The sequence below is a fragment of the Callithrix jacchus genome, chromosome 16, assembly GCF_049354715.1.
Source record: "Callithrix jacchus isolate 240 chromosome 16, calJac240_pri, whole genome shotgun sequence".
In the NCBI taxonomy this organism is placed as follows: domain Eukaryota; kingdom Metazoa; phylum Chordata; class Mammalia; order Primates; family Cebidae; genus Callithrix; species Callithrix jacchus.
This window is the reverse complement of record NC_133517.1, coordinates 90,390,615-90,416,416: the sequence shown is the minus strand read 5'-3', so window position 1 is coordinate 90,416,416 and position 25,802 is coordinate 90,390,615. Positions and strand designations below refer to the sequence as shown.

The 25,802-nt window shown below is 36.6% G+C and overlaps 2 protein-coding genes across 39 annotated transcripts in view; one reads left to right on the top strand and one right to left on the bottom strand.

Annotated features, from left to right (window-relative positions):
• The window catches only part of OXR1 (oxidation resistance 1), a 484,621-nt gene that overhangs the window by 362,115 nt on the left and 96,704 nt on the right, over positions 1-25,802 (top strand). For 6 of the 34 annotated variants that reach the window (XR_013528164.1, XR_013528163.1, XM_035277537.3 and 3 more), the window contains exon 1: positions 24,572-24,803. The exons of 26 other annotated variants lie outside the window; for them this stretch is intronic. The gene's annotated coding sequence lies outside the window, so the exon portion shown is untranslated. Of the gene's footprint in view, positions 1-24,571; positions 24,904-25,802 lie in introns of those variants that run through there. 2 more of the 34 variants (XM_078353374.1, XM_078353362.1) reach the window with 1 other exon arrangement.
• On the bottom strand, positions 2,414-25,329 carry LOC103788664 (uncharacterized). Of its 5 annotated transcripts, XR_013528165.1 has the most exons (8): positions 25,148-25,329; positions 24,114-24,258; positions 15,795-24,025; positions 12,415-12,474; positions 11,467-11,655; positions 11,125-11,221; positions 10,136-10,324; positions 2,414-3,801 (listed from the first exon to the last, which is right to left on the bottom strand). XR_013528165.1 is itself a non-coding variant. In XM_078353381.1 (3 exons), the coding sequence occupies exon 1, from the start codon at positions 25,194-25,196 to the stop codon at positions 24,444-24,446; it is 753 nt and encodes a 250-aa protein (XP_078209507.1). In that variant the 5' UTR covers positions 25,197-25,329; the 3' UTR covers positions 20,440-22,803; positions 23,494-24,025; positions 24,114-24,443. The 5 variants fall into 5 exon arrangements, 4 of the variants coding, with proteins under 4 accessions (XP_078209507.1, XP_078209508.1, XP_078209506.1 ...); XM_078353381.1 differs by lacking the exons at positions 2,414-3,801; positions 10,136-10,324; positions 11,125-11,221; positions 11,467-11,655; positions 12,415-12,474 and having other exon boundaries at positions 20,440-22,803; positions 23,494-24,025; positions 24,114-25,329; XM_078353382.1 differs by lacking the exons at positions 2,414-3,801; positions 10,136-10,324; positions 11,125-11,221; positions 11,467-11,655; positions 12,415-12,474 and having other exon boundaries at positions 20,440-22,803; positions 23,781-24,025; positions 24,114-25,329.

The window sequence follows — 25,802 nt, the reverse complement described above, 5'->3', positions numbered from 1 at the left end:
TGTCATATAATTTCTAGTTATGCTTTCCTTGCATCACAATGTAAATAGTATGATTTAAAATATTGCATATTCCAGCCTGGGCAACTGGCAAAACCCTGTCTTTACCAAAAATACAAAAAAATAAATTAATTAGCTGGGCATAGTGGTGTGTGCTTGTGGTCTCAGCTATTCAGGAGGCTGAGGTAAGATATTTGCTTGAGCCCAGGAGGCAGAGGTTGTAGTGAGCTAAGATCACATCACTGTGCTCCAGCCTAGGTGACAGAGCGAGACCCTGTTTCAAAAACAACTAGCCAAACAAAATATTGTATAATAGTAAATACTACAAAATTATGGTAATAGCACTACTTTACTCTGCTGCTATTATATGGCTGTCTTAGAAATAACTTAGAATGTTGCTGACTTTCAAAATATTCCCTTGAATTATTTTTCTTTTGTCCTAGTATTCTTTGTCAATTCTACCATCTCTGTATCATTAAAGTAAGATAATATATCTCTGAAAGTCATAGTCTTCTAGGAAAGACATATGAATAAATCAAGCTCAAAAGGAAAAAAGAAAAGACCAACGTGTAGAAGGATGTTGGGCTTGTTACCTAATTTATTTTTGGCCCTGATCATCTGGGCCAGCAGTTGCTTCTTTTGAAAGGTGGCTAAAAGTTACTCTGTGCTGATGGAATTTATTACCAGGAGAGGAATAATTTACTAGTCATGGCTTCAACTTATAATTGTAGACTTCATGTTCACATAAATCATCTGCTATGCTCCTAAAGTCATAAGACAACTCATAATGTACATTGCTATTTTGGATCATTCTAGGCTTCCTTCTCTAGCTTCTTAGATTTCCTAAAGTGTCAATTTAATTTGGAGATTCATTCCAAATTGCAGAAGCTTATTAAACAAAGATAAGGAAATATCAGAAGTCCCATATACTTAACTCTAGCAATTTACTTATTAATAAGGACATACAAAAAGGCTATATAATTCATATGGGATTTCCATGAATCAACGATAATCTCCCTTAGTTTTCTAATATCCACCTTAGGATGATTTTGAAACATTTTACTTAGTACCATTTTGTTACAAAATTTCTATGATAAACTACCAAGAACTAATATTCTTTGAAAGACTTACTTGGTTGAGTTAATATAAGATTTGTTAAAGTCTTATTTTTAGGCTTTATGAGCCATTATAACCTGACAGGTAAGTTAAAATATGAAAAGAAAATCCTCCAAAAACTAGTAATATGCTCCCTCTGAGGGTCTTGCCTAGTTCCGTGCAAACCTATAGCTGATTTATAGGGTAGCCTCAAATGAACATAGGACCAAAAAGTTAGTTTTAGTAGAAACGTCTCAACAACCAAAATATTTTGTCTCAGAGTAAAAATGTTACAAAATCAAGTTATAATAGCATACATTTACTGATCACTCGTCATGTGTTCTATAATTATTTTACTTATTTTACAGATGAGAAAACTGAGGTTAGGGAAATTAAGTAACTTGCTGAAGTCATACAAGTAGTAAGTGATGGAGGTGGATGTGAACTAACAGAAATCTGACTGTAGAGCCCTCTTTTTAACACTATAATTACTGTGAAGTATAAGGATGATATTCCTACAGATCAAATACTTAAATGATCACGTATCTCCTCAATAAATTATTCCCCAAAAAGGGTGAGCTTGAGTCTATTCAAGTTTTTAGGCTTAACATCATTTACTTAATTACAAATTAAGGGTAATAAAGGAGGAATGAGTTCAGTAATACCACATGGAAGCAAACATGCAAATCTAGACCAGGATAACTGACCTGTTCCTATAACAAGCTCTTGGAATTCAAAACAAAACAAGACAAAACAAATGGGTCTTTGCTAGGGTCTTGCTAGTGTGGTCCACTTTGAGTCCAGCAACATTGGCACTACCTGGGAGATGTTAAAATGCAATAGCTCTGGTCCTGCCTAGACCCTACCGAATCTTAAGATCCCTAAGTGATTCATTTACATATTTAAGTTTGAGAGGCACTGGTCTTAATGACTAAAGATTTAATCAGTTATAATATGTGGGCCTTGTTTGAATGATTTAAAGAACCAGCTGCAAAAAGATATTTTTGCCAAGAGAGGAGATTTTGGTTCATGGATTCCACCAAAGAATGACTGCTAATTTCACTAGGTGTGATAGTGTTGCCTAATGGATAGAAATGAATGTCAAAATCTTTTAAAATTTAGGCATCCATAGTGAAGTATATATGTCTAGAATTTGCTTTAAAATGTTTTATCAAAGAAAATAGATGCAAATATGGGAAAATCTTGAAAATTGTTGCATATATGTGATTGGCCATTCTACCCTTCTATTTTTGAGTATATTATAGAGCCTTTTGTAAATTTATTTTAAAGATGAAAAGAAATGGGTTTGTGCCTTAGGAAGGTTTTTGTTTTTGTTTTTAGACAGAGTCTCGTTCTGTGGCCCAGGCTGGAGGGCAGTGGCACAATCTCGGCTCAGTGCAACCTCTGCCTCCTTGGTTCAAACGATTCTTATGCCACAGCATCCCAAGTAGCTGGGATTACAGGCATGTACCACCACACCCAGCTATTTTTTGTAGTTTTAGTAGAGACAGCGTTTTGGTATATTGCCCGGGCTGGTCTTGAACTTCTGAGCTCAAGCAATCTGCCGCCCCCCTCAGCCTCCCAGAGTTGGGATTACAGGCATGAGCCACTACACCCAGCCTCAAGTTTTAGAAATAACTATAAGAAAGAAGTTTCTTAAAGTATGAGTGATTAATCATTTAAATGGATGCCAGAAAATCATTCTCTAAATGATTTTTTACAATAGGACAAATTCATTGGTGTGCAGCAGTTTTAGATATAGTCTTGACAAAAGCCAGAAGACAAAAAAAATGTCAAGTTATCTCTCCCAAAAATGATTCTATGGTAGATGTTATACTTGTGAATACTTTGGGCAATTTGCCCCAGATTTAATTCCTTAGTTATGATTTTCTTTAACAGGAGTTGATGATGGCGCAGTTCTAGCTCTGTACTTAACTCTCGTGGCATTCGTCACTGGCAGTTCATTTTAATGGTTGACTGATGGAATGCTGAGCTACCAACTCATCCAAATCAAGCATTTAATAGAGTCCTGTACTGATCTCATTCTTATAAGTGCAGACTAAGGCCTTCTGATGTTTTGTGATCAATAGGAAACCCTTTAAGCTGGTATGTGTTTGTCATATAGAAAGGCATTCCTTTTAACATCATATGAACCCCTTACTGTACTTACTCACTGTAAAGCATATCAATTTTTTCATTACTTCTGGAAAAGTAAGGCAAACAGGAATTCTGCGAGCTATTAACAGCCAAACCTTTTTGCAACTTACTAAGTGGCAGTATTTGTGCCAGTATGTCTTACATTTTATGGTTCCTTCCTAGAGAAACCAAGAATAGTTTTCAAAGACTTAAAATGAACTCAGCCAACATCCCCAAAGGTAGACACTACCTGTTTGCTGATGATCTACTGATTCCTGACTGGTTTAGTAGATGCCACGTGGCCGGGCATCATAGCTCATGCCTGTAATCCCAGCACTTTGTGAGGCTGAGGTGGGTGGATCACCTGAGGTCAGGAGTTTGAGACCAGCCTGACCCAACATGGTGAAACCCTGTCGCTACTAAAAATACAAAAATTAGCTGGATGTGGCGGTACATACCTGTAATCCCAGCTATTCAGGAGGCTGAGGCAAGAGAATCACCTTAACTCAGGAGGTGGAGACTGCATTAAGCCGAGATTGTGCCACTGCACTCCAGCCTGGTAACAGAGCGAGACTATAAAAAAAAAAGTAGATGCCTTGTATTTGGGACAGAAAAACTTTGCTTCCAGAACCTTTCTATTTCAAATACAAGTAGTTTCTCCTATGTGCTACTATGTTTTTGTCTATTTGTTTGGGCTTCATGGGATAATCCAAATGATCCTGTTTTTCTTTAGATGAATACATATTAGGAAGAATAAGTGAGTAGAATAGGCTAGTGAAGGGAATTTTGGTTTCAACTATGAAGCAGAGTAAATGACACTCAGACACTGCTCTTTACATTCCTGTCATTTAGATATGCCCATGGTGACAGGCTCCCTATTTATAGGAAGCCACATTCTTAGATGGATATGATTATATTTGTTTGCTTTCCCTTTTCCTTATTCTTCTAGTCACCTAGTCTCTCTCTGTTCCCTCCACAAGAGCAGCTCCTGCATAAAATTCTCTCCATTGCTCATTAGCCCTCAGTGAGTACAAACAAAACCTGGTAGTCAAATCGTAATCATTCCTTTGGCATACCGCAAACATGTTCCACATACCCCTCTGCTTCTCAGCTTGTTTGTTTTGCTACAGTACAATATTATTATCCTTGGCTAGGGAATTATAATTAAAATAATTTGTTGTTACTCCTAACCTTGTTGCTACTGATAAAGATTGTTTGTGATTATAAAATATAACATTTCAAGAAACCTAAAATTCTTCTACTACTGTAGGACCATGATGCACTGTATCCAAAACAATGAATAAACATAGCAACAATTTTATTCCCTTTTGCTATTTTAAAATTATATTATGTCAGAAGAAAGAGCTTTAATGTGTGTGTGTGTGTGTGTGTGTGTGTGTGTGTGTGTAAATATATCCAAAATGGGTTCTACAGTGAAATAAAACAAGTACCATTTAAGGAACCTTTTCCCCAAAAAACACAAAATTAAGACATAAAAATTAACATATGTTAAATATTTTATAAAATTCCTTAATGAAGGAACCAGTAAGATGTTACAGATAGTTCAAGGGAGAACTCAAAAACCAGACATATTTATAGCTTAAGATGATTGAAATGAAAGTACAGACAAAAGTACATTTTTCCAATGTTGGGGAAAAGAGTCAATTCAGTCTATTGGGAAGAATTTGCCTACACAAGAATGTATTTGTTTATAGACAAAAATTGTTTTGCCTTGCTATCAGCTTTTATAATTTATAGAGTTGTCAATTAGCTCCTATCAAATCAGAATCAGGTATCCCTAAGAGTGTACTCTAGACACTACAGAATTGATATTGAAGAAAATCAATTGATGTCAATAATATCAAGTGAAGAATTTATATTCAATAGAAAGCATTAATCAATAGTTTATACAGTAGATTCTAGTGCAATTCTAGAATTACACTAGATATACTGAAGAAGTCCAGAAGCTCATAGAATAAACTAGGAGACAGTAGAGTGAGTGTAGGGTCATGTTAATGTAGACAGCTACATTAATGGTTTCCATTCTCAGAGACAGACACATAAACAAAAAATTAGTATGTTAAGATAAGTATAATCAAGGTAGTCACAGTGTCCTTCGGGAGCAAGTAAAAATCTTATAACCGCCCTGCCATCTGCCACTGCCAAGAATTCCAAGATGTTGAATATCTTACTTTGGTTTATCTCTGGTATATCAAGGAAAAGGCAATGATATTTAACAAGGAAATATTTCTCCTTGTTTCGTTTTCTTTCTTTGTTTATACTGTTAACACCTGAGGGTGTTAATAATACAAACAAAGACTACTTTCACATATTTCATCTTGTGAACGCTCAATATCAAATTTGTGGGGAATGAAAATAGTTCATATTTATTAAAGACTTACTGTATCATACAACCAATGCAAAAAAATATATATATTTGCATATATACAAATATATACGTTTGTATATTTGTATATATATATTTGTGCATCTATACCAACACATATATTTTCATATTTGTTTATATATATATATACACACATACATAATGCACACGTATATATACACATATATAATGAACTATATCTTATATTTTCATGATACTTATAATTTTTCCCTTACTAATGCACATTATCTTCATTGAGACCTTAAGGATAAGCAGGCCTCTGTATAGAGCTCTTTTTATTTTATCTAAAACATATGGTCTCTTCTTTTGAGGAGAAAGTAGTGAGAATGGCAGAGAAATCCTCTATTTAAAAATAATATAAATAAGTATGTATATTTAAAGTGTGAATAACACATAATCTTTACTTTGGAAAGTAACTTTGATAGCCTAAAAATAACATTTGTTTCTTTGCAAATCACTTTTTAGAAACATCTTAAACTGATTATATTTAAATTACATCTGAGAAAGACAAATTAAAAATTTTGAAATTCAAGTTTTGTCAGTGATTCAATGTTCAGATTTTGCAGAAATAGTTCCAAGTTTGTTTTTAACAAATATATCCTATGTTTGATTATAATACTTGAAAGAATACATAGCATGCTTTTTACCAGTTCCAAAATCAAACTAGAAAATATGCATATTATAAAGTAAATTTACTTTATTTATTTATGACAAGCTAATTTGCATGTTGTAGAAATTCACTGAGGTAAAACTCACTTCTGTATTTTTTACTAAAATTTTAAAAAAGCATCTACATAGATGGCAGTATAACTCTACAAGTTGTCAAGTACATGCCATCATGCTAATGGCATTCACAACATACAAATTTGCTAGCTAAAGAAACATCATTCTGTTAGCCATGAACTATTTTGCACACAGCTATCTTCTCCTGTTTGCCATATAAGCTTACAATCACATCTTTCAGTTTCCAATTTTTTTCTGTGCCAATTGAAGCTAAGTCAAACTGGCATAAAGAGGACTTTACAGAGTAGGGTGTCTTGATTGGGACCTCATAGCCTTTGAAGCTAGTAAGTGAAAATGTTGGGCTGAAAGAGCAAGCCCAGAAAGGTATGTCAGGAAGTGTCAACAGCCTGCCTTGCATCTTCTCTGTAAATAAGATGGAGAGGGATCAGGATCAATAGAAGCATGTTATCTCCACGTACAGCATACTAAAATACAAGTGTTAAAAATATTGAATATTGTGTCTAGATATAGGATGAAATAAGGCTTTTTACAAACAGACTACAAAAGTTGCCAGAGGCCTGAGGTGATTATGGGAGTGAGGAATCTTTCTCCACATCTACTAGAATAGGGTTTCTTAATGTGAGTGTTGGTTACATACCCAAAAAATCAAACTCTGGCAAAGAAGGCCATGAATAATTTTAGAAAGCAAAGTGGGGAGAAACCAGTGTGATCTGACAAGTTGTGTTCTGAACTTTGTTCTTATAAGAAACAACAGAGTAACACATTACCAGGAACAAAACACAGAGTGAGGTTATAGAAACACTAAAAAAACTAGTGAAAAGGGAAGTCCTACAATAAAGGCAAGAGGGATGGGCAGGCTTGTGTTGTTTAATGGTTTATTAAAAGACAGAGTAAGTTTAATGCCTATTTAGCTATTTTTATTTTTAGAGATGGGGTCTTGCCATATTGCCCTGGCTAGGCTTGAACTCCTGAGCTCAAGAGATCCTCCCAGCTCAGTGTTCCAAGTAGCTGTGACTTCAGATGTGTACAGTCACATTCAGCCTCAGTTTTGCTTTATTTTTCTCAATTAAGAAGAATGAACTACAAGAGGTACAAAAGAAATACTGTAAAATAGAAATTTATAGGCTAAGGCACACAGGGATACAGTGAAAGAACACCTACATCTACTTTACATGAATTGAAACCTCTTGGTCCATAAAACCAGAGTATTTTCCTATGTGGTCACAAAACCTTTGGCAATAATCTTATCAGAATCATAGTATATTTTTGACAATTATACTCCCTCCTGTAACAAACCTCAAAATATATAAAATGGCTTAAATATAAGAGAAGTTGATTCTTGTTTGAGCCTACATTTGGAGCTCCTAGGTGGTGGTGGATTTCCTCTAAGGGTGGATTCAAGGACCCAGGGATCTTCTATCTCAAGGCTCTGTCATATTTAATAAATGCTTCTCAAGTCACCATGTTTATCTGCTACAAGTATGTGAAAAGAAAAGAACATGGAGATCACAATGGGAGCTCTCTTTGGCCAGGCCTAGAAATAGCACACATCATTTCTGCAGTCCTTCCATTAGCTAAAAAATGGTCACTTGAGCACCGCTGCTCAAAAAGGAATCTGGGAAATATAGTGTCACTATATGCCCAGAAAAAAAGAAGAATCAGGTTTGGTGACAGCTAGCCATTCTGTATCTCATTCTGGATAATGAGAGATCTGCCAGAAATCTGTAGTTAAGTGGTTAATCCAAATTTCACAAATGGGGTTGAAATGGAGTTAAAGGATATGGAAACATCATAGACTTGAAACCATTTCAGAAGGGAAAAAAGTGATCATTTGGAGTCTGTACCTCATCTTTTGCATATTAGAAAGGTATTTAACTAATATGTGGCATTGTTGATAAATGAGTTCTGGGTGATAGTAGCATTTAGTGGATTCATACTTCTTTAGATTAATGTGTTCAGTGAGCTCACATCTGTAGCTCACATCTGTAATTCATTGTCAACCTCGAAGGTAGTCACTTGACCTGTGTCTTGTGACTTTCCTTGACCATGTCTCATTAAATATTTTTTCTGAACAACCTTAAAAGAGGCAAATTTGTGGTTGACCCAGTAATTAGGGATCCTGAATGACACTGTGGGTGAAAGAATCAAAATGACCTCAGCAGTTTAGAATATAGTCTAACAGAATGTTTCTGAAAAAGGGCCAGGGAGCAAATATTTTAGGCTTTTTGGGCCATAAAGTCTCTGTCACACTAGTCACCTCTGCTGGTATAGTCCCAAACCAGCCATAGACAATACACAAATGAATGGGCATGGCTGTGTTCAAATAAAACAGAATTTATAAAAACAGGTGGCAGGCCACATTTGGTTCACAGGCCATAGTTTGCTGTTCCCTGGTCTAGAAGAACAGGCTGAAATCTGAAGGGAATAAATCCAATTTTTTAAATTTAAGGCCATGGAACAATGGGCCTAACACTGTACATATGTCATCTCCTTTCTAATCATAGAAGAACTCCAAGTTAAGCACTATTTGCTGTTATTTTACAAATTAGAAAGCTACATTTCTGCTGGGCTCAGTAGCTCACATCTGTAATTCCAGCACTTTGGGAGGCCGAGGTGGGCAAATTACAAGGTCAGGAATTAGAGACTAGCCTGGCCTATGTGGTGAAACACCTCTACTAAAAATACAAAAATTAGCCAGGCATGATGGCAGGCACCTGTAGGCCTAGCTACTCTAGAGGCTGAGGCAGGAGAATCGCTTGAACCCAGGAGGTGGAGGTTGCAGTGAGCCGAGATTGCACCACTGCACTCCAGCCTGGGCAACAGAGTGAAACTCTGTCTCCAAATAATAATAATAATAAACTAAGAAAGCTACATAAGTAAATAAGTAAATAGTTTGACCTAGCTTTCACAGCTGGAAAACGCTTTGTGGGACATCATGCCACTTTAACCAAATGTTTGGGTGAATTGAGAGAGTAAGTTAATTGCTTGAGTAAAAGATGGAGGGAAACTTCATGTGGCAGCATTTCCCATGGGCACATCCTCAGTTCTGGCTCTGTTCTTTTCCCAGTATGTGACCTCGAGAGATACACTTGACCTCTCTAGGCCTTGGTTACCCAATCTATAAAAATGAAAGGCTTCACTAGATAAACACCAAGGCCCCGCTCACATCCTATGGTTAAGGTTGACAGTAGTAAGTTAAGGGTATCGTATGAAAGACAATTGAGATGTATTCTTTGTAGCTCTAAAAGTAATTATTTTCAACCATTTTCTAGTGTACTTTTATGGGAGACATAATATATATCCATAAAAATGGCAATTATGAACCTACATGTGTTTTGCAAGTTCAAATTTACATTTTCTGATTATAAAGATACTCACTGAGAGAATAAGGCTGATAGGAAACTAAATTTTTAAACTGGGAGTATAAATTATCAGGATATTCTTTTTAGCTTTAGCAACTCAGCATTCTCCCCATTTTGCTTTCATTGTTTTTTCCTCTGGTTGTATTATATTAAGAAAATCCTTATTTGCATACACAAAAGGTAAATGAATAGTTTTGAAATCTCAGAATACTTTTCAGAATAGAGACATGGTGAGAGACATTGAAAAGCAAAGTCATTAACAAATCTAATGGTTGTTAGTATATTAATATACCATTAAAAACGTAACTTAATCATTTGCAAAACCTCCTGTCAGTCAAGATAGACTAAGCTTATGTTATGATGCTAAATGAACCCCGAAACCTAAGTGACTTACTGAAATAGGTGTTTATTTCTTGATGTATTTCTTGTTCATCTTACATATCCAATTCTGGGTCGTATTGGGAGCAGGGGCTCTGATCCATATAGTTACTCAGGTATCCTGACTGATGGAGCTTCCACCATCTTGTAGTTGTACATCCCATGCACGTTATATCCTTAGCTGCTGAGGCAAGGGCCAAGGCATCTGGAGCATAAAACACTGGCAGCTTTAAACAGTGCCTGTTCTTTGCACACGTGTATGAAACACATACATCACTTCTCAGTGATTACCAGATGTAGTCTCACGGACCTTTATCAGCAGTCAGTGTGTGACTCACATGAAGTAAATATGCAAAAAGCATTTGGAAGAACTATAAAGCAGCAGGTCTCAAATATGGCCTGTAATTTAAAAATGCAGGTTCCTGAGTTCTCCACCCTACAACCATGGAGTCAGAATCTCTGGGAACAGTTGGAGAATTTGAATTTTTTAAAGAAGTTCCACAGCTGATTCTCATTATCAACAGGAAGCTGCTGCTGTGAACAAGGAGTGTTTTTAAAGCAGAGAAAAGGCAATACTTAGATGGTGAATTTCAGATTACCTTGGCTACAATGTTGGAGAAGGACTAAAGTGGGGGTAAAGTCTAAGCTGGGAGATTTCATTTTAGTACATAATGTATAGGCTTTAATGAGCAAACATCAATACATCTGCTTACATATCATGCAGTGTGTTAGCAGAACCAGCTCAATCTGAGGGCCTAACAATGTTGTTGATGTCTGTATATTTTAAGAATCTTATCCCCACCAGTTCCTTCCTAACTCCTAGAAAACCAGTAGGGTAGGTAAGATGTGGCTCCCAATCAGTCCTTGTTCAATGCATTTGATAAATTCTACTGCTGGTGGTGGTTCTACAGCCAGCTTAGCATCCATATGAGACTCTGTGGGGCTGAGGTGGCTCAGCATGCTCTGCTTCTCTCTTGAGAGGCAACTAGATATGATCCAACTCACCTTCAAGCCTGTTAGAGCAGCACAGATTTGAGTTCTGAATCTGGTTGTATTGCTGTGTCTGCTGCTTTCTGGGAAGACTTGGGAATTAAAAGTAGGCCTGCAACAGGAGAAAATGACCAGTGCGTGATTCTGTTTGAAAATTAAACCTGTCTAGTCAATGCTGGATCATAAAGATTGACCATCTAGGTTTGAGTTTCTCTTCCTATATGCTGACTGCCTTTGGGCTGATTCACCTCAGGTGATTGGCATCTTTCCAAGATCGTGTTTGGTATAGGGAAGTGGGGAGTTAGGGAACTCCCATCTACTTTGGGAAGAGGAATAAGTTCTACTTTCAAACGTTACCTGCAGCACTTAGGAGTTTGCTGTTCATGCATCATGGCTGAAGCAATTGGACAGTTGATAAAAATTTGGCATTGCTGCCCAGCACTTTTTCTGAGATGGATGAACTTGAAGGTAGGCTGTCTTTTTTTTTTTTTTTGTCGTACTTCATTTTGTCTTGTATTGACACAGTCCCCAGGTTCAAACATTCCCCTGACAGAACAACAACCACAAAAAAACTGCCTAACCACCGGTTACAGGTTAAAGCTGGAAACTTGCTAGCCACAGACTTACGTTCTTCCCAAATATTCTGCCTATTTGTTTCCTTTTCTCTCCATTATTATTTGTTTTTAAGACATAGTCTCGCTTTGTCACCTATGCTGGAGTGCAATGGTGCAATCTTGCCTCACTGCAACATCTGCCTCCTGGGTTCAAGCGATTCTCCTGCCTGAACCTCCCAAGTAGCTGGGACTACAGACATGTGCCACCATGCCCAGCTAATTTTTGTATTTTTCAGTAGAGACTGGGTTTCACCATGTTGGCCATGATGGTCTCAATATTGACTTCATGATCCACCTGCTTTGTCCTCCCAAAGGGCTGGGACTACAGGTGTGAGTCACTGCACCTGGCCCTATTATCTTTAATAAAAGATAGGGAAATTATTTCAAACAATTCTAACCTAAAAACTCTCTAAAAATTTAGCTAAAAGTTATATAACTTTAAAATATGTGAAATTAATATAGTTGAATAAAGCACTTAATATACTATAAAACAAATGTTTTCACTTATCAGTTTTTCAGATTAAGAATAAGTATCAAAATTCTATTCAATTAACATGAGAAGATGGAGCAACATGTGGACACCCATTATAGAATTAAGAGAGGAGAAGAGGAAGAACAAGGGTAGAGAGGAAGGGCCCAAAAAGATAAAAAGACAGAGGGTAAGACCTCCTCATAGCTATGCATACAGTACCTTCTATAGACACACACACTCTACTGCAACCTCAATGAACGTTCAGGCAGTAAAAGAAACCTGCAGTAGAAAGCAAATGAGAATGTTTGTCTTCATGATGTAACATTACTCTTTAGAGATCCTGATGAGCTATTGTTTCTAAAGGTTTTTAAAGCTTTGTTGAGTTTTCACAACTTTAGATACCATTGGTAATACCAGTTGGCACTTGTCCAGTGAGCTGAGTGAAATTGATCCAAAAGCTCCAGAAGCTGCCACATTCCAGGTATGGAGTATTTGGGGGCTGTAATTATATCATTGTAATTACAGTCTTTAATAGGATTAAAAATAGAACTGGAATAATTATATGGTAAGTTGGTGTGATTTATTGTGACCTAAGTTTCAATTATAATTCTTAACCATGGTATTGCTGAGTCCTTGTTTGGCTTGACTGCCATGTAGTGTTTTTCTGACAAGTGAGGAAATTAACACTTTTTGGACAATTTTCAGAATTGAGAAAATATTACTTGGTTTTTAGTAGGGTATGCAATTATTATATCCAAGGTTGATATTTCCTAGAGAGGAACTTTTTAGAAAATTAATATTAGACTCTGTCCCACTCTATTGAAAGGCCATATTAAATCTCTGTCATATACTCTTCAATGCTGTGATCATGGTTGTATTCAAACATTAACCCACATTCTTCCTCTTTGTGGTCATTTGGGACACAGGTGGAAGTCTCATATATGATAAGGAATTTGAATGCTAGCATAACCATTTTAGTGGAGAAAAATACACAACTGCTGTAAATAAAGAAATGGTCCATTTTAAGGAAAACAAATTTGGCTATCTATAAAGTTAAGCTTTAGGTTTATTGGCAGATGCAGATGTAGTGATGGTATAGTAGATTGATCCCCTAGTTTCTAAACTTACAATCTCTTTGCTTAGTTTAATATCAGTGTGTCAGTCTGCTTTATTGATCCCATCAGTGGTTTTGCTTATCATATTAGAAATTTGAGTGATTTTTTTTTGGAGACAGAGTCTTGTCCTATCACCCAGGCTGGAGTGCAATAGTGTGACTATAGCTCACTGCAGCCTCCAACTCCTAGGCTAAGAGATCCTCCTGCCTCAGCCTCCCAAATAGCTAGGACTAACAGGATTGCATGACCATGTCCAGTAATTTTAATTTTTTTTTGCAGGGATAGGGTCTTGCTATGTTGCCCAGATTGGTCTTGAATATCTGGCCTCAAGTGTTCCTCTGGCCTCAGACTCCCAAACTGCTTAGATTACAGGTGTGAGCCAACCCTAATATTTCTATCTTATAAAATGTTTGACAGGAAGATATAACATATTATGGGACAAAATTACTTTTTCATTTTGTTCTTTTAAGATCTAGCTGTTATTTTCTGAGTTTATTAATATAGCTAGCCTTATAATGAGGACACAGATTTCACTTTTACTATTTTGCTTAAAGATCTGCAGATGCATGGTGGTGCTCATATATTTGATGTCTCTGTGTTTTCTCAGGATGTTATAGTTCTGCTTACTTCCTAAAATTCAATAATTTTAGATGTGTTGAAAAGTATTTTCAAAAAGTAATGAACACAATGTTGTGGCTACTCATAATAGTTTTACTGAGCCAGGATGTATGTCAGGGAATGTATGATAGTAGAAAAACCATTTGATGTATCTTCAGAAAAAGATAAAGAAGTGAGCTTGAATTCAAAGAGTTTGGTGTATAGTATGACTGACAGAGATGGGAGGTAAGGCAGGAACAAAAATTTGAGAAAACTGAACATTAACCAGAACCTCAGTCATTGGCCAATGTAAACAATCAAAGAATAGTCCCCTTAAAATAGGAATAATTTAATTTATCTAACTATTAAGAAAATATAAACATTACAAACCAATTTTTTTGTTAATCTGGTTTTAATTATTTTTAGGTTACTGATTATATCATTCTTTTGGTATATAAATAAAATCAGAGCCATTTTCTAGATTTCATGTCATTTTTCTTCAGATTTTTAGCAATAATTTTCTTATTTGAAATTTTTCTTTTTAAAATGTCATTAATTTGCTTTAAACAAGAAATATTGCATTGGCACTATTTCTACAATTAAAAGAACAATGTTTCCTTTAAGGAATAGTGCCAGGGGGCAGAATTTCTTAAAACATTTTGGGAAGTGGTTTAACTAAGTAACCTACATACAGTAGCATACAAGTTTCCAACTAATTAACAATGTCCTTTCCAGTGAGTTTTTAGCTCCTACAATTTTTTGGAAGTAAATGTGATATAATTAAATATTCTAGCAACTAACAACAACAGGCGTTTTCAACAGATAACAATAAATAGAACTCTGAAACTGCAAAAAGAATGAGAGATCTCATAGAAATTGATAGGGAAAGGTGTATAAGACAAAGTGAAGTAAAAATACTTATACAAAACCATGGACATGGGCCAGGCACCTTGGCTCACGCTTATAACAGCACTTTGGGAGGCAGAGGCATGCAGATCCTTTGAGCCCAGAAATTCAAGAAAACTCTGGGCAACCTGGCAAAACCGTCTCTATAAAAACTACAATAATTAGCTGGTGTGGTAGCATGTACCGGTAATCCCAGCTACTCAGGAGGCTGAGGCAGGAGGATGGATTGATCCCAGGAGGTTGAGGATGCAATAAGCCCTGATTGTATCACTGCATGCCACTCTGGGCAACAGAGGAAGACCCTGTGTCAAACAAGAAAATAACAACAACAACAAAACTATAAACACTTACACAACTGTAAGACCCTATGTCAAACAAGAAAACAACAGCAACAACAAAACTGTGAACACAATATGCTCCCATTTGTGTGTTTTTTTTAAAAGGATAGGCACATGCATATATACACATACTAACCCCTATATAAATATATGCATACAAAATTTCCAGAAGGATATACACAAAGCTATAGAGGTTGATTTGGGAAGGATGTGAGAAATTTACTATTATATAACCTTCTGTACTATTTGACTCTTAGTTTTGTTTTCCCATATGTATGTATGAAGTTATATACTGTCCTTTTAATTTAAACATCTAGTAAAAATAATAATAATTCCAATTACACCAGAAATTACTAATCAAAGGAAATGGCAAGGTAGTCCTACTTTTCTGAAAAAAAACAAAACAAACAAACAAACAAAACAAAAGATGGTCATGTATTATCTGGTTAATGAAAGGCTGTACTGTCTTCATAAGGATTTTTTCTGATATAAAATTCTAAATATCTGTCAAAAATATTTTAAAATACACTAACTAACAACATAATGAATAATGTCTTCAGCATCAGTTCCTCACACAATTATTTCTTGCATTGAACTCTACTAAAATACAAAAAAAAAAAAAGCCAGGCATGGTAGGACATACCTGTAATCTTAGCTCTTTGGGAGGCTGAGACAGGAGAATTGCTTGTACCTGGGAGGCAGAGGTTTCAGTCAACTGAGATCATGCCATTGCACTCCAGCACTAGGCAACAAAAGTGAAACTTCATCTCAAAAAAAAAAGAAAGAAAAATTTAAAATATAAACTTAATGGTATAACTTGATAATGTATTTTATAGGAAGCACTATAGCTCACATTTACCAATAGAAGAAACTAAACACAAAGCAAATAGAAAAAAGGAAATAATAATTTGGAAAGGCACTTTTGTAGACACATTACTTGCACAATGTTATGAAATCTTCCAAACATCTCTATATTATCTCTATTTTACCAGTAAGGAACCTGAGGGAGAGAGAGGCTAAGTCAGTTACTTTCCCATTATGCTGCTAGTAAGTGGCAGGATATGAAGTTAGACTCATAGCTCATGTTCTTAATGATGAGACATACCTCAGTTACACTGACTGCAGGTGACCTAACTTGATATGCCTGTAACTCTTAGATGTCTTAAGAAAGATCACATTTTTCTTACTGATGATTAAGAAATGCTGTCTATCTCAAATGCCTTTCATGGGAGTTGAATGACAGTCAAGTTTATAGTGGACAGTCTAGCAAGCTCCTAGAATATAGAATGGGTTTATGAAAAAAAGTTCTTTTCAACTTAAAAAATCATTTTTGAATAGGTGATACGTGCATGTTATACACACAGTGAAAGTAATTACAGTTCCCTCTCATCACACCCTAAGCCACCCACTTCTTTTCTCAGAAGACAACATATATATATAGTGGTTGTCATATATATATATTCTAACATATGCTATATATGTATATTCTAACAGTTCTTATATATACTAACACAAATCTTTTATTGTATGTGGATAACTACATATGCTTTACATTGTTTTCAAAAATTGAAGCATACCATATGTGGTATTCTGTATCTTTTCCCCTTAAAAATACTTTTTCAAGATTTTTTCATAATCAGTTATACCAGGAACTAATTGTTTTTAATGGCTGAATGATATTGCATTATATGGACATGTCATATTTTATTTAATCATTTATTAGCCACCACTTAGGATATTTTCAACATTTTGCTATTGCAAATAGAAAATTGCATTTCATACATCAGTAGGATAAATAACAAGAACTGAAGACACCGAGTCAAAAGGTATGTGCTTTAAAAATGTTGATAGATCCTGCAAAATGGCCCTCTTTGATGATTCTGCAAAATGATAGGACCATTCTTCACTCCCCTACTAGTAATATATGAAAGTGGTAGTTTTCACCCACTGTTACCAAAATGACTTTAAACTTTTTGACCTGCACCATCCTGATAGAAGAAAATGGTATTTATTGGCAGGTATTTGCATTCCTCTTATTAGTAATGAGGCATTTTTCATTTGTTGCTTATGCCTTTCGTGTCATCTCTGAGTCCATTGCCAATTCCAGGATCATGAAGATTTACCCACTTTTCTCCTAAAAATTTAATAGTTTTAGCCCTTACACTTAAGTCTTTAATACACTCGGAGTTCATTTTTGTCTATGGTGTGAGCTAAGGGTCTAATTTCCTTCTTTCATATGTGAGTATGCAGTTGTTATTGCACCACTTGTTGAAGCCACTATTTCTCCCCATTAAATGGCCTTGGCATCATTGTTGAAAATCACTTTGTTGGGCCGGGCGCGGTGGCTCACGCCTGTAATCCCAGCACTTTGGGAGGCCGAGGCGGGTGGATCACGAGGTCAAGAGATCGAGACCATCCTGGTCAATATGTGAAACCCCGTCTCTACTAAAAATACAAAAAATTAGCTGGGCACGGTGGCATGTGCCTGTAATCCCAGCTACTCAGGAGGCTGAGGCAGGAGAATTGCCTGAACCCAGGAGGCAGAGGTTGCGGTGAGCCGAGATCATGCCATTGCACTCCAGCCTGGGTAACAAGAGCAAAACTCTGTCTAAAAAAAAAAAAAAAAAAAAAAAAAAGAAAATCAGTTTGTTTTCCCAAAATGTATGTGTTTACTTCTGAACCTTAAATTCTAGTTCATTGATCTGTACATCTATTCTTACACCAGTACAACAGTTTTTGTTAACTGTAGCTTCGAAGAAAGTTTTGAAATTGGGAAGTATGAGTCCTTGACCTCTGTTTTTCTTTTTAAATATTGTTTTGGCTTTTTAGGGCTCCTTGTAGTTCTACATGAATTTGAGGATGGGCTTTTTCATATTTGTAAATAAAGCAGTGGAATTTTGAAAGGGAATGTATTAAATCTGTATATTGATTTGTGAATTGCCATTTTAGCAATACTAAGTTTTCTAGTCCATGTATATGGGATGTCTTTTCATTTACTTAGATCTTCTTTAATTTCTTTCAATGATGTTTTGTATTTTTCAGTATATGTCTTGCGCCTCCTTGGATTGATTTATTTCTAAGTATTTTTGTCTTTTTGATGCTATTATAAATGGAATTATTTTCTTAATTGTGTTTTTGGATTAGGGATACCTTTTTGTAATGTGTCTATTTGCAGGGGTATCTCTTTCTAATCATACAAAAATATCTTGTACTGGCACTGGTGATCTTTGGGAGTCTAACATTAGCTTGAAATTGCCATAGAAATAGGGACTCTCTCTATCTTAGTGCTGAATAAGCATTTATTAAAGCTGAATGAATGGTTGACAAATTGCCTAGAATGAGCTTGGGTAGCAGCTTAAGAGAAGCAGCAAATGTGAATTTTCAAGAAATTCGTTGATGAATGGAAGGCTTAAAAATGAGGGAAAATGGAATATTGTTCAGGATAGACTATAAAGTAGGCCATAAAAAAGACTCAGTGATTTTGAAAGGAAGAAGGAATCATACCAAGTATGTTCTCTGACTATAGTTAAATTAAGTTAGAAGTAAAAAAAACACAAGGAAATGTGGGAAATTCACAAATAAGTGGGAAGTTGAACAACATACTCCTAAATAGCCAAGGAGTCAAATAATAAGTCATAAGGAAAATTACTTTGAGATTAAAAACTAAAATACAATATACTAAAATTTGTGGGACAGAACTAATGAGGTATGTAGCTGTAAAAATCTATATTAGGAAAAAAGAGGATTTCAAATCAATAGCCTAACCTTTTGCCTTATGAAACTAGGGAGGTTGGAGGGGGAAATAGAAGAAACTAAACACAAAGCAAATAGAAAGAAGGAAATAATAAAGATTAGCATGGATATTAATGGAATAGGAAATAGAAAAACATTAGAGAAACCTCATTAATGAAACATCAAGTTGGCTCGCTGCAAGGAACAACAAAATTGACAAAGATTTAAACTGAGCAAGAAAAAAACAGGACTCAGATTTTGAAAATTAGGAATAAAGAGCTGATATTAATATAAATCAGAGAAATGAACAGGATTATAAAGGAATACTACGAACAACAAATTAGATGACTTAGGTTAAATGGACAAATTCCTAAGAAAGACAAAACCTGCCAAACCTGATGCAAGGAGAAATAGAAAATCTGAAAAAGAAAGAAAAAAATATATATATATACACACATATATATAAAACACATTCTGGATGCAATGACAGTAGGTGTCATGTCAGGCATGTTCCTGGTAGTTCCTTTTGAGTTTGACGTTCTAATAAAATAATTTGTAGAAACCGAAAAAAAAAAAAACCATACATACATTAATTGTATGTCACAAAAACTACAAGATTTATACAATGAGAAGCACAAGACATTGCTGAAAGCAACTGAAGTTCTACATAAGTGGAAAGACATCCTTTTGTTTATGGAAGACATGGCGATACTTCCCATACTGATCTACAGATTTTATATATATGAAGTAAAATATATGAGGTAAATGAGGTATGTATATATATATATATAGGTCCAGATGGCTTCAATGGTGAATTTTACTAAACACTTAGAGAATAATTAGTAACAATCCTTTAGAAACTCTTCCAAAAAATTAGAAAAGGATGCCATATTTCCCAAGTCGTTATAAGAGGCCAGTATTGCCCAAGTACCAAAGCCAGACAAGGATATCACAAGAGAAGAAAAGTATAAACCAATATAATATGTAATGTGAATATAGAGAAAAAATCATCAGCAGAATACCAATAAACCAAATCAAGCATCATATTATACTTTCTACATGTTATCTAAGGAAGGCAAGGTTCATTTGATATACAAATATTAATTAATATAAACACTATATTAACAGGTTAAAGGATTAAAAGCACAATATTGTATCAACAGAAGCAGAAAAAGCATTTGACAAAATCTAACATCCATTTATGACAAAAAAAAAATCAGAAATTAGGAATAGAATGGTGCTTCCTAAACTTGAGTAAGGGCATCTACAAAAAAACAACAGATAGTATCATACTTCATTGTGAAAGACTCAATGCTTTTTCTCCAAATTCAGGAATAAAATGGTATCGGCTCCCACAACTTCTATTTAATATTGTACTGAAAGTTCTAACCAGAGCAATTAGGCAAGAAAAGAAAAGGCACCTGGATTGGAAGGAAAAAAACAAAACCATCTTTATTTATAGGTAACATGTAATTATATAGAGAAAATGTTAAGAAATTCACTTAACAACAACTAGAATTTATTAGTAAGTCCATCAATGTTGTACGATACAAAGATAGTATTCAAAAATCAATTTTATTTCTGTATAGTAGCAACGACAATCTTAAAAAAATTCTATTCACAATACCAACAAAATTAAAACATTAATGTAGGTCATAAAAAACTACAAGATTCATACAATGAAAAACATAAAACATGTTAAAAACAATTTAAGATCTATGTAAGTGGAAAGACATTCTTTTGTTTATGGAAGATATAGCGATACTTTCCATACTTATCTATAGATTTAATGCAATGCCTATCAAAATTAAAACTGACTTTTTTTCTTTGAAGAAATTGACAAGCTAAATCCTAAAATTCATATGGAATAAAAAGGATTCAAAATAGCTAAAACAATCTTGAAAATGAAGAACAAAATGAGAGGACTCACACTTCCCAATTTCAAAACTTACTAGGAAGCAACAGTAATCAAGATAGCTTGGTAATGTCATGGGTTTAGGAATACAATTGATAGTCCAGAAACCTTATATTTAAGGTCAGTTAATTTTTGATAAAGATGTGAAGACAATGGGGAAAAATCATCTTTTCAATAACTGGTGCTGGAACAACTAGATAGCCAAACATCAAAGAATGAATTTGGATCACTTCCTCACACCAAACCTGAAAATTAACCCAAAATAGATCAAAGACCTAAAATAAGAGCTAAATAAAATAAAACTCATAGAAAAAAACATAATAATCTTCATACTTTGGATTAGTTAATGATTTTTTAGCTACAATGCAAAAAGCAGACGTGACAAAAATAAAAATTGATAAATTGGACTTCATCAAAATTAAACCTTTTTGCACATTGAAAGCCACCATTTTGGCCCAGCAATTTCACTCCTATCTATATATGTAAAATGAAAACAGGTCAACAAAGAAACTTAATTACATAGATGTTTCTAACAACATTATTCATAATAGCCACAAGGTATGAACAATCCAAATATCCATCGACGGATGAATGGATCAATAAAACATTCTATATTTTATATAATGGAATGTTACTTGGCGGTAAAAAGCAATGAAGTACTAGTACATGTTACAACATGAGTAAGCCTCAGAAACATTCAGTGAACGAAGCTAGACCCCAAAGACCAAGTATTATATGAAATGTCTATTAAAGGCAAATCCAGAGGCAGAAATAGTCAAGTGGTTGCCTAGGGCTGCAAGTGTGACTGGGAAGTGACTACAGTTGGGTAAAAGGTTACTTTTTATGGTGATGGAAATGTTCATGTTCAAAGAATAGATTTTGATGATGGCTTTATAACCCTGAATTGTTGCCAGGTGACTTGTGTAATTTTAACAGGTGAAATTTACAGTACATAAATTACATATCAATAAAGTTTTTTTTTTTTTTAATGAGGCAAAAGGTAGCTTGAAAAAGCAGGCATGGTATATAAGAAAGCTTTTTTTTAAGGGTGAGAGGGATTTATGTGTCTGATAGAGGAAGGATAAGAGGAAAGGAAATATAGTGAAAAGGAACAGAGAGGAATAATAAAGCTGGTAAGTCACAGACAACATAATTAGACTATCCAAAGAAAATTTGGAAGAAAGATATAGACAGGAATAAAGACCTTCTTCTAAGACAACGTAGAGAGAGAGCAACTTGAAGTAGATTGAAGAGAAAAAGGAAGGACAAGTGTTCATATTGATGGCCTATGATTTTCTGAGTCATGTAGAAGGCAAAGTAACATGTTCAAGTGATGAATTTGGTAACTTTAGGAGAATGATGACAGTTCAAACAACAAATATAGAGAATAAAAGAGAACACTGACTCTATGAATAAAAGGATTTTAGAGACATTAAGACTCCGCTGAGTTTAAATCAAAGATTGTAAGGCATTCAGTCATCAAAGTTGTACATTTTTTTCCAGTAGCTCTAGCCTTCTATGAAATAGCAGGAAAAAAAATACATATAGGTTAACTACCTGTAAATCTGTATTTGAATTGGTAGAATGAAGGTTCCTGCAAATTTTGGATGTAAAAGTGCAGATCTAATGAGGTAAAATCTCAAGCATTCATTATGCTTATAACCAATAAATTCCGAGAAGACGTAAAATATATCTTAGAAAAAAAATTTAAATTGTTAATGAGGATTAGACTAAGCCATTGAAATTTGATTTTTAAAACTACAGAGCCTCTTTTTCATTGAACTCAGAAGAAGTGCATGGTAAGGCTTGTCAAATGGAATGCTACTTAGTAGCTGTCTTAGTTCTTTACAGATGCTATAATAAAGACCACAGAGGAGTGGTTTATAAACACACATTTATTTCTCACAGTTCTGGAGGCTAGAAGTCCAAGATCAGGGTGCCAGCATGGTTGGTTTCTGGTGAAGACCTTCTTCTGCTTTGCAAACTGATGTGTTTTTGTGTCCTCCTATGGCAGAAAGATGGGGACAGCTCTCTAGGTCCCTTATTTATAAGGACACAAGTTGCATTAATGAAGTCTCTATCCTCATGAATTACCTCCCAAAGGCCCCACTTCCTAATACCATCACATTGGGGTTAGGATTTCAGCATACGAATTTGCGGGAAAGCACAAACATTCCTAACATTGCAACATCAAAATAGGTCCTTAGGAAGTATGGAAGTCTGGAGCAGTTATTTCCCAAGACACAACCCTGAAATCATGGATTGCTGGATACGTGGATTCTCCTGGCCCCCTTTCCTATAAACACCAAATTAGACACTCTAGGGTGCAGCCCAGATATTCTGTATTTTTCACCAGGCATAATGGTGATGTTGATATTAAAATGGTGAAATTTATCCAACCTAGTAAGAATTTAAGCTGAAAATAGTGATGAGAAAAAGATCAGTCAACTGGTTAAAAAAAAAAAAAAGGGTATGTGTCAGGAGGGATAATCTTTAGTAGTTTGGCCAAAAGCTTAAGCCTGATTTTCTGGATTCTATTGTTAGAGTGGGTACTTCTTCAACTCCCTAAGAAATTCAAATCTTTTTTTCTCCTCAATATATTGATAGAGTAGTGATTCCAAAAAAGAGGGTTTACTTATTTAATGCCTGGAAAAACTAAAAGAGCTACAAACAGATGTGAAAGACAGAGACTAACCAGATCTCACAGGAAGCAAAATCGGGTTGTAAATGTCTGTCAAGTCACTGCTCCTTCCCTGTGTAGATTTTTTGTCCCTGAAAGGCAGATCTGAAAACTAAAGCCCTCAATTACGTTGCTTCAACAGGACAGGGATCATAGAATGTCCAACACCAACATGAGTTCATAATGGCACAACGAACTTAAAATGTTACTATTCACGTTTTAATTATGACTGCATTCTTGTGTCGAAAGTATCTCCACTGCCCTTAGCAACAACAACAAAGAAGGCCGGCTTGGTGACTCACTCCTGTAATCCCAGCACTTTGGGAGGCCGAGGCAGGCGGATCACAAGGTCAGGAGTTCGAGACCAGCCTGGCCAAAATGGTGAAACCCTGTCTCTATTAAAAATACTAAAATTAGCCGGGCATGGTGGCAGGCGCCTGTAGTCCTAGCTATTCAGGAGGCTGAGGCAGGAGAATGGCTTGAACCCGGGAAGCAGCGGTTGCAGTAAGCCGAGATTGCGCCATTGCACTCCAATCTGAGACTCCATCTAAAAAAAAAAAAAAAAAGTAAATACTAGCTACAAAAGTTTATGTGATGCACTCCACCCTCTTTTTCCCCCACGCCAACACACACACCCTTCAAACTTTTTGACAGTTATTTTCAGACTCCTCTTAGGCTCCCGAACTCCATGCAACTCCAGCAGAGTCTCCCCTAGGCCATTTTTATCTCCTTCTCTGACCTCGGCAGAAGGCTGGGTGTCCACGTCTTCCCCCCGCAGTCCTGAAAGTTCGGTCGGAGCTCAAACGGGGCGGGGAGGGGCAGGGCGGGGCAGGCCAGCTCCATTGGCGCCAGGCGAATGGGGGGTGCGCGGAGAGGACCCGTCCAGTTTGCTTAAAAGCGACCAGCTTTCTGACACTGCGTCGGTTCCAGGAAGAATATACCTATTTGGCAAGCTAAGTTCTGCCTCATTTCGCACTTGAAAGCCGGAGGAAAAACTTTTCAAAAACTTTTGTCCGTCTTCTGCTCCCCCGACTCATGGTTTCCTGATGGTCCGTCCCCGGGCCGGGAGAGGAACGCCCCCCTCCCCCTCCCCGCCTCTTGTGAGGCGCGCGGAGCCGCCTACCCCAGGTCGGGTCGCACTGCCGGGTGGGCGCGCTTGTGGTGGCCGCCACCCCAAAAACTGTTGACCTCCTGGGTCCACGTTCCGCGTCTGGCCCGGCGGCAGCATGGACTACCTGACCACGTTCACCGGGAAGAGCGGGCGCCTGCTGCGGGGCACTGCCAACCGCCTGTGGGGGTTCACGGGCGGCGGCGAAGCCCGGCAGGTGCGCTTCGAGGATTACCTGAGGGAACCCGCCCAGGGGGACCCCGGCTGCGGGTCTCCGCCCCACCGGCCCCCGGCGCCGTCCAGCCCGGAGGGACCTGGTGAGCCCGTCCTCCTTTCCCTCCCGCGCGACCGACCCAGGCTGAGGGCTGGGGGGAGGTGACGGTAGTGGCGCCGGGCGTGGGTCGCTGAATGGCCTGGCAGGTGTGCCTGGGCCCGGGCGGGCGACGCGGCTGGGGCGGCGGCTGCCGGGTGCGAGGAAGGAAGGACTCGTTAGGCTCTGGGGTCGGAAGACTTTCAGCTGCGTGCCGGCTCTTCCTGCTCTGCTCTTCCTGCTTTCCTCACCTAGACTGGATTTTCTTTCCCCGCCAAGTATTTCAAGGGTGCGATCCATGCTCTCTTTCCCTCCCACTGGGAGGTGAAGACTGAACCAGTTATGACGTCCATGTTTTCAGTCTTCGATTCTTGAAGAGCGCTGTGCCGGCTTTGGTTTGGGTTTGGGTCAGTCTTGTTGTTTGTCAGCTGTCAGGATTCACTTCCTAACCGAAACATAAAAAGCCAGATCCTTCTTTGTAAAACAAAACGCTTCATTAACATTGGAAATTAGTTGACTTTTTGCATCGTGAACTTTTTGAAAGGCTGCGCTTTGTCTTGTGGCAGAACTTTCTCAGTTCCTGTTTATTTTGTGTTGTGTTGATGTTTCTTTTTTTCTTTTCACCGCAGTGGCTTTATGCCATTCTTTAAAACAGTCAGTTGTAACGACGTGATATTGAAAACTTACAGAATATTTTTAAATGCTGCTGAACAGTTTTAGCATAATACATAGGGTAACTTCCAGTGTCCTTGGCTTCCTTTAACAGGTAGCAGACACCCTAGCCATGTCTTATTTTGTTTTTGTTAATTGCTTTAACATTTTAGGGTTATGAAAATAAATGAGCATTCGTTTAGAAAATAGAGATAGGCATCAAGTATGTTAAATCTATTTATAATTCCACATCCT